The following is a 16,304-nucleotide window of genomic DNA, read 5'->3' on the forward strand; positions in this document are numbered from 1 at the left end:
TGTGTGTGTGTGTGTGTGTGTGTGTGCACTCTATTTCTCTATTAGTTTTTTTTCCTCTCTCGATAAAAATGGAATAATTAATAATCAGTTTGCTTTGGGCATTAGTTTTATATGTAAATACTTCCAATGTCACTTCAAATAAAATCAGAGCAACTTATTCTGAAACCCCTTTCTAAGATACAGATATCAGCACTAGGATGCCATTAAGTTAGGAAGATCCTTGAGGCAAAGGTCCAGATGCTTTGATGCTTCCGGTATATAATATTTAGATGGGCATATTTTTGAACCCTGCATGCTCCCTCTGCTACTGATGATTTATAGGAAATGAGTTTTAATTCTCAAGGTTGAAATGAACTGTAAGAGCTATTTGTTTTTAAAAAAAATTTTTTTTAATGTTTTATTTATTTTTGAGACAGAGAGAGAGACAGAGCATGAGCAGGGGAGGGTCAGAGAGAGAGGGAGACACAGAATCCGAAGCAGGGTCCAGGCTCTGAGCCGTCAGCACAGAGCCCGACGTGGGGCTCGAACCCACGAACTGTGAGATCATGACCTGAGCTGAAGTCCGACGCTTAACTGACTAAGCCACCCAGGCGCCCCTGTAAGAGCTATTTGTAAATGCAACAGGCTAAAGAAGAAGGGAACCCTACAAGACAGAAAAGAATTTCAAAAATAGCATTAGTAAGTCCTTCACTATCAATAATTACTTTAAATTTACACGGATCAAATTATCCAATAAAAAAACATAGAGGGGATGAATGGATAAAAATACAAGATCCAACTATATGCTGTATACAAGAGACTCACTTTAGACTGAAGGATACATATAGGCTGAAAGTGAAGGGATAGAAAAAGATATTCCATAAAGAAAGTAACCAAAAAAGATCAGGGGTGGTTATACTAACATCACAGAAAATAAACTTTAAGTCAAGAAATGTCACAAGAAACAAAGAAGAAATTGTATAATGATACAAGGGTCAATTCACCAGGAAGATATAGCAATTATAAAAATATATGCATCCAGCACCAAAACATCTAACTATAAGAAGCAGACACTCGGGGCGCCTGGGTGGCTCGGTCGGTTACGCGTCCGACTTCGGCTCAGGTCATGATCTCACGGTCTGTGAGTTCGAGCCCCGAGTCGGGCTCTGGGCTGATGGCTCGGAGCCTGGAGCCTGCTTCCGATTCTGTGTCTCCCTCTCTCTCTGCCCCTCCCCCGTTCATGCTCTGTCTCTCTCTGTCTCAAGAATAAATAAATGTTAAAAAAAAAATTAAAAAAAAAGAAGCAGACACTGACAGAACAGAAAAGAGAAACAGACAATGATGCAACAATAGTAGGAGACTTCAATACCCCACTGTCAATAATAGATAGAATATCCAGACAGAAATTCAAGAAGAAACAGTGACACTGAACAATCTTAGACTACATGGACTTAAGAAACATATTTAGAATATTATACCCCAGTGTTGGCAAGGATGTGGAGAAAAAGGAATCCTTGTGCACTATTGGTGGGAATGTAAATTGGTACAGCTACCATGGAAAACTATGGAAGATTTTCAAAAAATTACCATATGACCCAATAATTCCACTACTGGATATTTAACACCACAGCCCCAAACTTCTGGGATGTAGCAAAGGTGGTCATAAGAGGAAATTATATAGCAATGCAGGCCTTCCTAAGGAAGGAAGAAAGATCTCAGATATACAACCTAACCTTACACTTCAAAGAGATGGAAAAAGAACAACAAATAAAACCCCAAAGCAGCAGAAGACAGGAAATAATAAAGATTAGATCAGAAATCAATGATATCGAAGCCAAAAAAGTGGTAGAACAGATCAATGAAACCAGGAGCTGGTTCTTTGAAAGAATTAACAAAATTGATAAACCACTAGCCAGTGTGATCAAAAAGAAAAAGGAGGGGCGCCTGGGTGGCTCGGTCGGTTAAGCATCCGACTTCGGCTCAGGTCACGATCTCACGGTCTGTGAGTTCAGGCCCCGCGTCGGGCTCTGTGCTGATAGCTCGGAGCCTGGAACCTGTTTCGGATTCTGTGTCTCCTTCTCACTGACCTTCCCCCGTTCATGCTCTGTCTCTCTCTGTCTCAAAAATAAAATTAGAAAAACGTTAAAAAAAAAAATTTAAAAAAAAAAAAGAAAAAGGAAAGGACCCAAATAAATAAAATTAAAAAAATAAATAAAAACTGGGGGCGCCCGTGTGGCTCAGTCAGTTAAGAGTCCGACTTTGGCTCAGGTCATGATCTCGCAGTTTGTGAGTTTGAGCCCCACGTCAGGCTCTGTGCTGACAGCTCGGAGCTTGGAGCCTGCTTCGGATTCTGTGTCTCACTCTCTCTTTGCCCCTTCCCTGCTCACGCTCTGTGTGTCTCTGTCTCAAAAATAAATAAAACATTAAAAAAAATAAAAAGTAAATAAAAACTGGAACAGGAATAAATAGAAAATTTTAACAGACCCATAACCAGTAAAGAAATCAAATTGGTAATCAAAAATCTCCCAAAAAACAAGAGTCCAGGGCTGGATGGCTTTACAGGGGAATTCTACCAAACATTTAGAGAAGAGTTAGCTCCTATTCTGTATCTTTTTTTTAAATATGAAATTTATTGTCAAATTGGTTTCCATACAACACCCAATGCTCCTCACAACAGGTGCCCTCCTCAATGCCCATCACCCACCCTCCCCTCCCTCCAACCTCCCATCAACCTTCAGATTGTTCTCAGTTTTTAAGAGTCTCTTAGCACCTATTCTCTTGAAGCTGTTCCAAAAAATAGAAATGAAAGGAAAACTTCCAAACTCTTTCTATGAAGCCAGCGTTACCTTGACTCCAAAACCAGATAAAGACCCTACTAAAAAGGAGAACTATAGACAATTTCCCTGATGAACATGGATGCAAAAATCCTCAACAAGATAGTAGCCAACTGAATCCAACAGTACATTAAAAAAACTATTCACCATAACCAAGTGGGATTTACACCCGGGATGCAGGGCTGGTTCAATATCCTCAAAACAATCAATGTGGTACATCATATCCATAAAAGAAAGGACAAGAACCACATGATCCTCTCAGTAGATGCAGAGAAAGCATTTGACAAAATACAGCATCTTTTCTTGATAAAAACCCTCAAGAAAATAGGGATAGAAGGATCATACCTCAAGATCATAAAGGCCATGTACGAAAGACCCACCACTAATATCATCCTCAATGGGGAAAAACTGAGAGTTTTCCCCCTCAGGTCAGGAACACGACAGGGATGTCCACTCTCACCACTGTTACTCAAGATAGTATTGGAATTCTTATCCTCAGCAATTAGAAAACACAAAGGAATAAAGGCATCCAAATCAGCCAAGAGGAGGTCAAACTTCCAGTCTTCACAGACGACATGATACTTTATACGGAAAACCCAAACGATTCCACCAAAAAACTGCTAGAACTGATCCATGAATTCAGAAAAGTTGCAGGATATAAAATCAATGCACAGAAATCGGTTGCATTTCTATACACCAGTAATGAAGCAACAGAAAGAGAAATCAAGGAGTAGATTCCATTTATAATTGCACCAAAAACCATAAAGTACCTAGGAATAAACATAACCAAAGAGGTGAAAAATCTATACAATTAAAACTATAGAAAGCTTATGAAAGAAATTGGAGAAGACACACACACACACACACACACACAAAAGGAAAAATATTCCATGCTCCTGGATTGGAAGAACAAACATTGTTAAAATGTTGATACTACCCAAAGCCATCCACATATTCAATGCAATCCCTATCAAAATAACACCAGCATTCTTCACAGAGTTAGAAAAAATAATCCTCAAATTTGTATGGAACCAGAAAAGGCCCCAAATAGCCAAAACAATCTTGAAAAAGAAAACTGAAGCTGGAAGCATCACATTCCCAGACTTCAAGACATATTACAAAGCTGTAATCATCAAGACAGAATGGTAACAGCACAAAAACAAACGTTCGGATCAATGGAACAGAATAGAGAACCCAGAAATGGACCCACAAACATATGGCCAACTAATCTTTGACAAAGCTGGAAAGAATATCCAATGGAATAAAGACAGTCTCTTCAGCAAGTGGTGCTGGGAAAACAGGACAGCGACATGCAGAAGAATGACCTTGGACCACTTTCTTACACCATACACAAAAAGAAACTCAAAATGGATGAAAGACCTAAATGTAAGACAGGAAGCCATCAAAATCTTCGAGGAGAAAGCAGGCAAAAGCCTCTTTGATCTTGGCTGCAGTAACTTCTTACTCAACACGTGTCTGGAGGCAAGGGAAACAAAAGCAAAAATGAACTATTGGGACTTCATCAAAATAAAAAGCATCTGCACAGAGAAGAAAACAATCAGCAAAACTAAAAGGCAGCTGACAGAATGGGAGAAGATATTTGCAAATGACATATCAGATATAGGGTTAATATAAAATCTATAAAGAATTTATCAAACTCAACACCCAAAAAACAAATAATCCAGTGAAGAAATGGGCAAAAGACATGAATAGACACTTCTCCAAAGAAGACTTCCAAATGGTGAACAGACACATGAAAAAATGCTCCACATCACTCATCATCAGGGAAATACAAATCAAAACCACAATGATTTACCACCTCACACCTGTCAGAATGGCTAACATTAACAATTCAGGCAACAACAGATGTTGGTGAGGATGTGGAGAAAGAGGATCTCTTTTGCACTGCTGGTGGGAATGCAAGCTGGTGCAGCCATTCTGGAAAACAGTATGGAGTTTCCTCAAAAAGTTAAAAATAGAACTATTCTACAACCCAGCAATTGCACTACTAGGTATTTATCCAAGTGATACAGGTGTGCTGTTTTGAAGGGGCACATGCACCCCAATGTATATAGCAGCTCTATCAACAATAGCCAAAGTCTGGAAAGAGCCCAATGTCCAACGATGGATGAATGGATAAAGAAGATGTGGTGTATATATATATACAATGGAGTATTACTTGGAAATCAAAATGAATGAAATATTGCCATTTGCAACTACGTGGAGGGAACTGGAGGGTATTATGCTAAGTGAAGTCAGTCCGTCAGAGAAAGACAAAAATCATATGACTTCACTCATATGAAGACTTTAAGAGACAAACAGATTAACATAAGGGAAAGGAAACAAAAATAATATAAAAACAGGAGGGGGGGACAAAACATAAGAGACTCTTAAATATAGAGAACAAAAAGGGGTTGTGGGAGGAGGGATGTTCTAAATGGGTAAGGGGCATTAAGGAATCTACTCCTGAAATCATTGTTGCACCATATGCTAACTAACTTGGATGTAAATTAAATAATAAATGAATTAAAAGAAAAGAAAATACTCCAAGGATCCTCTTAAAATTGGTCAGAGGAGAAATTAAAATTAATTCAATATCTCATTACGACATTGAGAAAAATCCAGCAAAAGGGACATTTCAGGCAAATCCAGCAAAAGGGATATTTACAGGCCAACTGGCCGCTCTCTCCAATAAGTTAACATCCTGGAGAGAAAAGGAGGTTCCAGACTTTTAAAACTTTAAGATATTTATAGATTCCCATGGCTTGCTAAAAAATATTAGGGAAAAAAACTGGAAGGGGGAGGAAAGAACAAATGGGACAAATTAAGCAAAAATTCATTATTGTGTAATAGTCCATGGGTAATCATGATGGATACATGATTTTCATTTTACTATTCTGTTAACTTTTGCATTCAAAAAAATTTCCATTGTGGAGAGTTGGAAAAAAGGAGTACATATGAGTCATAGTAATCAAGAGTAATGAGTAAATCAGTTTTAGAAAGATTGAGGGAACTTGAGTATAAAATAAGAATTAGTATTAGAAAATTACTTTTAATTTTGTTAAGTATGATAATGACATCATGACTATGTAGGAAAATGTCAGTAATTTTTATTTTTATTATTTAAAAAAATTTTTTTAATGTTTATTTTTGAGAGAGAGAGACACACAGACAGAGCGCAAGTGGGAAGGGGCATAGAGAGAGGGAGACACAGAATCCAAAGCAGACTCCAGGCTCTGAGCTGTCAGCACAGAGCCTGATGTGGGGCTCGAACCCACAAACCGTGAGATCATGACCTGAGCTGAAGTCAGACGCTCAACTAACTGAGCCACTCAGGCACCCCAGAAAATGTCAATAATTTTTAAAGGTACATAGTGCTGCATCAAGGGGACAATGTAATGATCTTTGTAATTTATCCTGAAATGTTAAAGCAAAAAAAAAAAAAAAATGATGTAGCAGATATAGAAAGGTGTTAGTTGTTAAATCATAATTATGGGTGTCCTCTATTCCTCTGCATATTTGAAAATTTTAATAATAAGCAGCTGAAATAAGTCATTGAAATGTTTTTTAATTCAGTTAAAAATTAATTTGTACTTAGGTACCTAGCTAAATAATGACTCAAATGGAGGCAAAATCTGAAATTTCAGGCAAAAGAAATTTAACTCACATCCCACATACTGTTATGTTCACTTTTTCATCCAGGATACTGATTATCTTTGGCACCTGAACTTTGACCTCAAACTTGGGAAGCACTGTTGGTAGAGATAATGGAAATAGGGAGGTTGGTAAATATTTAATGGAAATACAAATATTTTCATGTCTATAATTTTCCCCAAAATAATATCCTGAAGGCCTAGATGCATTTTTCTTTTTTTCTTTTTTTCTTTTTTTCAATATATGAAGTTTATTGTCAAATTGGTTTCCATACAACACCTAGTGCTCATCCCAAAAGGTGCCCTCCTCAATACCCATCCCCCACCCTCCCCTCCCTCCCACCCCCCATCAACCCTCAGTTTGTTCTCAGTTTTTAAGAGTCTCTTATAGATGCATTTTTCAATGTGCCAACTTTAAGATAATAAGGTTTAACAACTCATGCAAAATTTAACTGACTTCGTGGTGAGAGCAGATGTCAATGACACTAAACAAATGATGATGGTTCCACTGAAATAAGAATTTTGATACTTGGCAAAGCGCAACTTGCTACTGGAAATCAGACTCTCGTGAATTTCTGGTGCACAGAATTACGATGACTTTACAAACAGCTAAAGCTGATTCTAATCCAAGTTCAACATACCTACACGGAATTCAAAAAATCTAAATGAATGCTTGGTATGAAACAAAATGTTATGTCCTTTTCATCGTTCATAATCCATACCAAATTCCTCTACAGTGAAGGAGTGCTCTATCCTTTTGCCTGATTCCTTCTGTACCACCACCTTGTAAGAGCCCTGAATGGGCTCGGACGAGAGGGGAAAGGCCAGCTGTTGGAGGCCACTCTCCAACTTGACACCTTGCCATTGTCCAACACGGTTTCCTTGTGGGTCCTAGACAGAAACAGGGAGCATGGAGAATAATCATGTAGCTATGATAGCCCTTGAACAAAAGACTTTGGGGTTGGTAACTGGCATTGCCTTCAGAAGAGATAAACACAGAAGGAAGATAAAACAGAGTAAACCTGACATCTGGGAGCAGGGGATTTTAGATCTGACAGTTGTTTTTTTAATAGTAATTCATCTGTCAGGAGTATCAGCACTTCCATTCTTAAATGCACTGATTTCTTTATACAAGACTCTGATGCTTACCTCAAGGTATACCAGTGGAATCTATATGAAAAAAGGAAAGAAGAGATGTGATTAGAATTTCACCAAAGACTATGATTTCAGACTTGTGATCAAATAGGGAAATGGGAAAATGGATTCTGTAGTAAGTTATAACAAAATTTAACCTGAAACATTAAAGAGCTAGAACTGTTCAGGGAAACTAGTAAATAGTTCTAAGTGAAAAGCATAAATAACATATTTCTACAACAATCATTGTGTTGCCATTTCCCGGAAAAATATTTTTGGTGAATAAGTTTTATTAATATTTATTAATTTACTCATATTTTTAATCAGTAATACTAGGTACTTACGACCTGTAAGTAAAGAATATGACTATATTGCTTACTTATATAAATTATATATTAATAGCGTGATATGTCATTATGATTTAGACCAAATAAGAATTTTGGTTAACAGTTAACCAAGGACATTTTTTCCTAATTTAAAAAATTGCATTTTTACAGCAGCTTTGTTTCTTTCCTTGTTGAAAGCTAGTTGGAGGAAGGATCACCCAATCAACAAAAGTGAAATCTTTACATGTGATATATATTGTATATTATATTATGTGTTAATATCTATGACAAATACATGTGTATATAGTATATATATGTATTTGTTACCATATTATAATATTGTCTATTACGTATATATTCAGAAGCAGTGAAACTCTGTGCTTTTAGTAATCATAAACTCCTTGAGAGTATGGATATGGATAATATCTCACTTTTTTACTCTTCATTATGTTTAATGTATTATGGTCACAGCAATAAATGTAGCTGACTACTGTTGAGCTGATTAATTACTGTTATAAGAGAGACAGCTTCCTCCATCGCTTACCCCTCTGTAATGCCTTCCATAAGACTCTAGATCTGTAGGGAGGCAGGATCCCAGTTTCCAAAAGGAATGTGGTTCATCTTCTTGCTTTTCCTGGACCTTCCTGCCCCTGCTTGGGTGAGTACTCCCATCCCCTCCTCCCATCCCTGCCATCAACCCAAACCGTAACTACTGAGATCCTTACCAGTTCATTTAAGGGGTGAAAGTTTTCATCCACAGAGACAATACGGAATTTTACTAAAAAAGAAAGAAATACTCTGATAAGACTCAGACATGATATGATAAGGCAGGTCATGTGAGTGATAGGGCAGGAGGCTAAGAGATGGGGATAATTAATGGTGCCTGGCTGGAAAACCAGCTTTGGGGTGGCCTCTCCTTCTCAGTAGTGCCCCAGTAGTAGAATTTCCCTCCATACCTGTCTGTCCTGGTTTATAGATGGGTTTGTCTGTCTGGACAAAGACCAGACTTTGAGCATTCTTTACCAGCACTGTGTTCCTCTTCCTGAAGTCTTGTGTTGGTCCCTTTATCTGGACACTGAGAAATGCCATCTCTGACAAGGAGGAGCTCCTTGGGAGCTGAACAACAAAAAATACCACCGAGGAGTTGCACAGTCTTCTTTCTCTGAATCCTTCATCCATGACTATTTTCTACCTCTCTCTCAGCTTCACCAAGGGCTAGGTAAGTATAAATATTTTGCCAGACATGAATGAAGATAATAATATAAGATATAGGAGAGATATGTCAGTGAGAACAGCCGTCAGTGGAACCCAAATATCCAGAGAGCTAACCTGGAACTCTAGTGATTAAATCACACTCCTTTTAACAGAGCAAAATCTATGCGGAAAGAATGGAAAGAAGCATCTTTATGAAAATATGGGAGAATATGGGAGCTGAGTATCCCAAGCACAAAGAGGGCGACCTCAAAGAGGTACTGGATGTTTGCTTGGAGTTTCTGGTACTATTAATACATTCAGAGGACAAAGACACCTAACATTTCGCCATAGGAGAAAAATTCTGCTACAAAATTCTGCTGTCCTACCATGAAATTTTTGTATAATCTCTTTCTAGGTATTGCTTGCTCTGACCTTAAAGAGATGGTTACATATCAAAATTAGAAACCCTCTTTGACTAAGTCAGGGCGCATGGGTGGTTCAGGCATCCGACTCATGATTTCGGCTCATGTCATGATCCCATGGTTCATGAGATCGAGCCCTGTGTCGGGCTCTGCGCTGACAGCATGAAGCCTGCTTGGGATTGGGGTTCTCTCTCTCTCTCTCTCTCAAAATAAATAAACACCTTTATTTAAAAAAGAAAAGAAAAGAAAATCTCTTTGACTAAGTCATGCTTTCTATGGCCAATAGAATTTTTAATTTAAATTGAACTTTGGCATGCAGAAAAATATTTCTCTCCTCTGTGGATGGAAATTCCATGCTTTGTTTCTTAGTAGCTAAAAACTCACTCTCTTTCATACGTTATGAAGTCCCCACCAACATTTAAAAAAAATATTGTATTTTTTTTAAAGGATCCACATCCAAACGTGGGCTCAAACTCGTGACCCCAAGATGAAGAGTCACATGGTCTACCAACTGAGCCAGCGAGGTTCCCCAGCTCACTAACATTCTTAAAGTTGTTCTTTGCAGATTCAACACCAGCTCCCGTCACCATGATTCGATATAACGTATCAAACAAGGACAGGCAAACAGTACTCACAGTGAAGGAGACGCAGTGGAATAAATCCTTCTCCACCACCAGGTCAGTGAAGAGGCTCTGGTTTCCCCTGAGGGACTCCAAGGAAGCACTTACAGTCACTGTCTCATTCAGGTAGCTCAGAAGGATGCAACCCTTCTCAGGAGTCTCTGTGTGGAGCAGGGAGGGGACCAGCACCATATACTGCCTGGGGAGAGAAGGCTGAGTCAGAGACAGAAATGGGGAATAATAAGCATTTTCTTTTTTCTTTTTTTTTAACGTTTATGTATTTTTGAGACAGAGAGAGACAGAGCATGAACAGGAGAGGGGCAGAGAGGGAGACACAGAATCTGAAACAGGCTCCAGGCTCTGAGCCATCAGCCCAGAGCCCGACGCGGGGCTCGAACTCACGGACCGTGAGATCATGACCTGAGCCGAAGTCGGACGCTTAACCGACCAAGCCACCCAGGCGCCCCTTAACAAGCATTTTCAACCATAAACGTGTTTTCCGTAACCATATGTACTTCTTGCTACGACTGATTCCATACCAAGTGTCAATGAACAAAGAACAGGATGATGGAAGGTTCATCGCTGCCAGGCATAAGAATTCTATTTTTCACTCCTGAGTAGTCCCTCACCCGCACAGCCTATATCAGCAGTTGGCTTCAAGGATGTTATAGTTTTATGTGCACTCTTTGTATTAAAGGACTTTAATATCCGAGTTCCTGAATATATACCCATAAAAGTACATATATATAACAAATTGCTGATGATTATTCACTTTATAAAAAGATTTACATTAAATTCTGTCTCTATAAACATCCCTTGTGCATGAACACCATGACTGAATACATTCATTTGGAAAAACCTCAGTGAAATCGTTTTCTTTGTAACAGCGGTACTGAAGACATAATGTATTTGCTGTTTCTCTAAGGTTCTTCAGACATACCTTAGCCAAAATCGATGGTATTTTTGTCAACAAGTTTTAATTTTTGTTATTAATTTGCATGCACACACACGCACTCACAAGGACACATTGCACTTGATTAACATCCTCCTTCATCCTCACCCTCTTGAGGTAATCAATATTAATATATTGATATTAATACTTCTACGTTCATAAATATATCCTTGTGGTCAAACCTCTATGGGTCAATAAATTATCTTATTAAAAAACCAAGTTCACACAAAACGTATTACTTTACAGTCTTTTTTATGCTAATTATTGAATGTATTTAATTATTCAGAGGTATGGGCAACCTTTTGTGTGAGTTTACTTTCTTTATTTTTTTAGAGGGAGACAGTGCACGTGCGAGTGGGGGAGAAGACAGAGGGCCAGAGAGAGAATCGCAAGCAGAGCCCAAGCTCAGGGTGGAGCCTGACTCAGGGTTCGATCCCATTACCCTGGGATCATGACCAGAGCCGAAATCGAAATATGGATGCTCAAATGACTGAGTCACCTATGTGCCCCTTAAAGGTTGTGTTTTTAGGTAATCTCTACACCCAATATGGGGCTTGAATTTACAACCCCGTGGTCAAGAATCACTTTCTCCATTGACTGAGCCAGCCCGGCACCCTTGTGAGTTTACATTCTTGACTTTACTGACACGTTTCCTTTATCTATTATATTCTTACAAACCCCCTCCCCCTCCGGATAGTTCCAGTCACAATTCTAGCCATTTTTCAGGAACCCTCCCAAGTGACACGTTTGACCAAAAAACTGTTCATGAAACATTCGACGCCATATAATCTCCCCATAGCCTGAACCCCTATGGGCTGAAATGTGTTTCCTAAGTGCCTGGTACCTGCAAGGAATTGTGTTAAGCAGTCTCTGTATTAAGCCTCCTAACAATCCTGTGTGGTACATGCATCATATTTTGTATGTTCATGATAAACGTGAGACCCTCGCCAATTCCCAAATTTGAATACGCAACAGTAAGATACTGCCTGCTCTGCCTACTCACTAAACCAATAAATCATACACAAAATGTGACTTTGCAAAACTTTAGTGATTCAATAGCTGCAGATTTAAGTCCTTAATTTATTGGCGTTAATTTACAATTAAGAAAAAAAAAAAACCAGGGCTATTCTTTTCTTATATTGTTTTACTAGCCTTTCCCTTCTACCTCCAACATGGACTCTTACGCTTAAGAAACAGCAGGCAATTTGACACACGAAACACTATTTTATTACTTTTCAGAATTAATAGGTATGAGACTCACAGAAGAGAATAACAGAGACAGTTTAGTTGTGGAATCTGGTAGTCAGATTTGGTTCTCTCATTCTCCAAGGGGTCTCTTCCAACGTATTCATCAAGCTGTATGTGTTTTAAGTTTTTCCTTGGCCAAACTATATGCCATGGATCTTTAGATCTGCTCTTCAATAATTAAAATCTCATACACAGATTCAATACAATCCTTATCAAAACCCCAATGACATTTGTGCAGAAATAGAAAAATCTGCACATATTCTCTCTTTTAATAAACTTCAAAGGCAAATCACTCCAAATTACCAACAAACACTTATAATTAAACTATGAAGTAATATATTGAACATTGCACATTGGGAGCTACGATTCAGACACACAGAGGATCCAACATTTAAAACAGAATGACTTTGGCTCAGGTCATGATCTCACAGTTCCCAAGTTCGAGCCCCACGTCAAGCTCTGTGCTGACAACTCAGAGCCTGGAGCCTGCTTCAGATTCTGTCTCCCTCTCTCTTTGCCTCTTCCCACTCACACCTTGTCTGTCTGTCTGTTTCTGTCTCTCAAAAATCAAAATAAACATTAAAAAAAATAGATTGACATTGAGGGAAGGTTGGGGGGGGATGGGCTAAATAGGTGATGGGTGTTAAGGAGGTCACTTCTTGTGATGAGCATTGGTGTTGTATGTAAGTGATGAATCACTGAATTCCATGACTGAAACTATTTTACTGTATGCTAACTAACTGAAATGTAAACAAAAACTTAAAAAAATTCATTAAAGTCTCAGGTGTTTTTATTGGATAAGTGCTAAAGTTTTGTTCTAAAGTAAAGAAGCTCAGAGCAGTTAAATAACCTGTCCATAATCATTCAGATGGTACCTCTCACTGAATCCCTTTCTGGCATCTGGGTAGTTTTTGACCTGAATAATCTACTCTGAACTATATATATATGTGTGTGTGTGTGTGTATATACGTATATATATATATATATATATATATGTGTGTGTGTGTATATATATATATGTATATATATATATATATAATGTAAATCACATTTATCAAACATGTGATAACTTATAAAAATTATCGGTTTTTACCTCCTCGTCCACACTTTTTTCCTCCAGTTCTTTGATGTTCATAGGAAAGAAGGCATGAGTGTATAATAACTTATTCAATATACTGTTTTTGTTCTTATTAGTTATAAGCCTGTTTGATATCATAATTTAAAAAGTAATTCCATATACACCAGATATTTCAAACAACTATTTCATAAAGGCTCTTGAGCATTCATTTAATAGATATTGAAATTGGGACCCATCCAGGTTGAGTAATTTGCCCAAGATTTCCTCTGTAAGTGAGCAATTAAACCCTTAAAATATTACCTAATCATGAGTGTTGGCATTTTAAATATTTGCCTTTGTAGGAGTGACTGAATTTTGCAAATATTAAACAGAGGACTTTTAGTTTTCTCTTTTCGTCATGTTCTCCTGAAACCTCCATGACTCTGAAGCTCACTGCCCCAAGGCAAAGGAGAACAGTCACCCGGGCTTTTGGGTAATGTCTCTGATTTATCGCATTGAGGGCTAATAAAGTTGGGGCGACGCAGAATGTCTTCTACATAGACGATACCTCTTCTGTTTATGACAACTAGGCCATGAGGCTTATTGTTCTTTATCAAATGGTGGATGGGATGTAAAGCAACAGTTTTCAGTGGGCAGAGTCATCCTGCGTTGTGTTGGACTGAAAACACAGACCGCTTAACATTTCCGACCCCAATAAATGCCCCTTGCTTCATCCATCCAGCCTCCACGCAGAAATCTGAACAGCCCCCCCCCCCCGCCATATTTCCAGATCCTCTCTGGGTGGAATGCAGTGGGAGGTGGTACCATATGGCTGGTGGTACCATCCATAGTTGGAGATGGGGTAGAGGAGTGATGGGAGAGAAACGTACGCTGACCGGTTACTGGGAGATTGTATGCTGAAGGGATTTGAAGAAGAAAGGAAAGTGAGTTGGCCAGCATTCTGACCTTTGATGCCTCTGCACGTTTAGGACTCTGGAGGCTGCCATGATCAATCTGGGATGTAGCTACGTCAGTCAGGAGGGGAGTGGGTAGGGGTCTGAACTTCAAACGGGAGAGGTGACTCTGCAATACAGGTTGTATTGGAACAGTCAAGGGATTGGAGGAAGGATGCTGTGACAAGTTCGGGGTTCTATAGCATAAAAAAAGAGCTGAGGGTGGATCAGAGTCGGCCAGAGAGGGCTTCTGGGACTTCTTGGTCAAGGAAGCAAGCTGAGACAAACCAGATGGCTGAAGACTCAAGTGATGAATGCTGGCAGATAAGAAGAGGCTAGATTAGCAATGGCCGAGGAAGAACGAAAACTCTCAGGTTTCAGACTCTGAGCCTTTTTCTCCACCAGGAAGGAATGGAGATCACAACCTTCTAGATACTATGGGGAGGCCATATCTAGTATCTAGATACTATTGGGGAGGAACTGGGGAGAGGTGGAAGAGAAGCTTTGCAGTTATTGGATTCCACCAACTTTACAACTGACTAGTTTTAAATGACTCCTTGCCCCTCTCCCTGACTGATTCGTCACCGGGGTCTCTTGCTGAGGACTCAGTAAGTTATTGGAAAAACAGAAGAAAAAGAAAAAGAAAAAGACCCATGCTCCCTCTGCATGTGTGACCTACAATATGAATTAAATGGCACCCCACTGTACATTTTAACTCTTTTTGTTGTTTTTTTTAATGTTTATTTTTGAGAGAGGGAGAGACAGAGTGTGAGTGGGGGGAGGGGCAGAGAGAGAGCTAGGCACAGAATCTGAAGCAGGCTCCAGGTTCTGAACTGTCAGCACAGAGGTCCATGCGGGGCTCGAACTCATGAGCCGTGAGATTGTGACCTGAGCTGAAGTCGGACGCTTAACTGACTGAGCCACCCAGGTGCCCCAACACTTTAACTGTGTTTATAGTCAACACTTTCCGTCCTAAAGAATGACTCTGGGAAGGTGGGATCTGAGGTTTCAGTGTCTGACCAAATCACCCCTTCTCGTGACTACTTACCCTATTTATGACTGTGATGATCCAATGAGAAAAATTAAAAGGGTCCGACAAATGAAAGGACAAAAATAATCAGTTATGAGTAATCTCTTATGACTGGAAGGTATCCTAAGAAATGGAAGGGTAGCATTTAATGGGAAGGTCAAAGCAAAGATATAAAGAAGAGACAGAGATAAAGAACGGACTCTTGAGGAGGGGACTCTAAGAGAGACTCACGGTTCTGCAGAGTCTGAAGCATTGGTAGAAAGCAGGACAAGGAGAAGTAGCGGGAAACGTGAACGAGGAGGTCTGCCTTTCTCCATAGTGAGGGACAAAGCGCAGGGACTGTATCATGCCCAACTCCCTGCCTTCAGCCTGGTCCCTTGAGACGTCTTAAATTTACCAGGCTTTCTGTGGCTGCTATTTGCAAACAAGCTCCACCCCAAGGCTTCCAAATAGCACTCAGAGTTGGGCAGAGCTTCCCTAAAAAAGGTCATTGCTCTCAGTGATTGCCTCATTACCCTCAAGGCTAACCTCTGACCGGCTCTGGGGCATTTCCAGAGGATGAAATTCATATTTAATTGTCATGAACTTTCTTTTTACTTTGACGGCAGAGCTCCTGGTGAGAGACTAGTTCTAAACCATTCATCCGTGTTATACATACAGTAAATCAGTTTATTTTGTTACAGCGCAGCACTTTTTGGTCATGGCCAACCAAATTTTATGTTGCCACTTGCCCGGTGATAGAATCAAGATCGTCTCCATCTCCCCGACACCACAAGTAATGCTTTGATAAGTATCTTTTTTATTTTTTTATTATGAAATTTATTGTTAAATTGGTTTCCATATAACACCCAGTGCTCATCCCAACAGGTGCCCTCCTCAATGCCCATCACCCGCTTTCCCCT

General features: G+C 39.3%; 1 protein-coding gene across 2 annotated transcripts in view; it reads right to left on the reverse strand.

Annotated features, from left to right (window-relative positions):
• Positions 1-15,802, reverse strand: part of LOC125920071 (pregnancy zone protein-like) — a 125,666-nt gene extending 109,864 nt beyond the window's left edge. Inside the window, exons 1-7 of one of the 2 annotated variants that reach the window (XM_049627046.1) lie at positions 15,634-15,734; positions 10,178-10,361; positions 8,883-9,042; positions 8,652-8,704; positions 7,616-7,636; positions 7,189-7,357; positions 6,481-6,565 (exon numbers count right to left, since the gene is read on the reverse strand). In XM_049627046.1, coding sequence (XP_049483003.1) covers positions 6,481-6,565; positions 7,189-7,357; positions 7,616-7,636; positions 8,652-8,704; positions 8,883-9,042; positions 10,178-10,361; positions 15,634-15,719 — 758 coding nt within the window. In that variant the 5' untranslated portion in view covers positions 15,720-15,734. Of the gene's footprint in view, positions 1-6,480; positions 6,566-7,188; positions 7,358-7,615; positions 7,637-8,651; positions 8,705-8,882; positions 9,043-10,177; positions 10,362-15,633 lie in introns of both variants that reach the window. The other variant, XM_049627044.1, reaches the window with a different exon arrangement.
• Positions 15,803-16,304: the final 502 nt, after the last annotated feature.

This window comes from Panthera uncia, chromosome B4 (genome assembly GCF_023721935.1).
Source record: "Panthera uncia isolate 11264 chromosome B4, Puncia_PCG_1.0, whole genome shotgun sequence".
In the NCBI taxonomy this organism is placed as follows: Eukaryota; Metazoa; Chordata; class Mammalia; order Carnivora; family Felidae; genus Panthera; species Panthera uncia.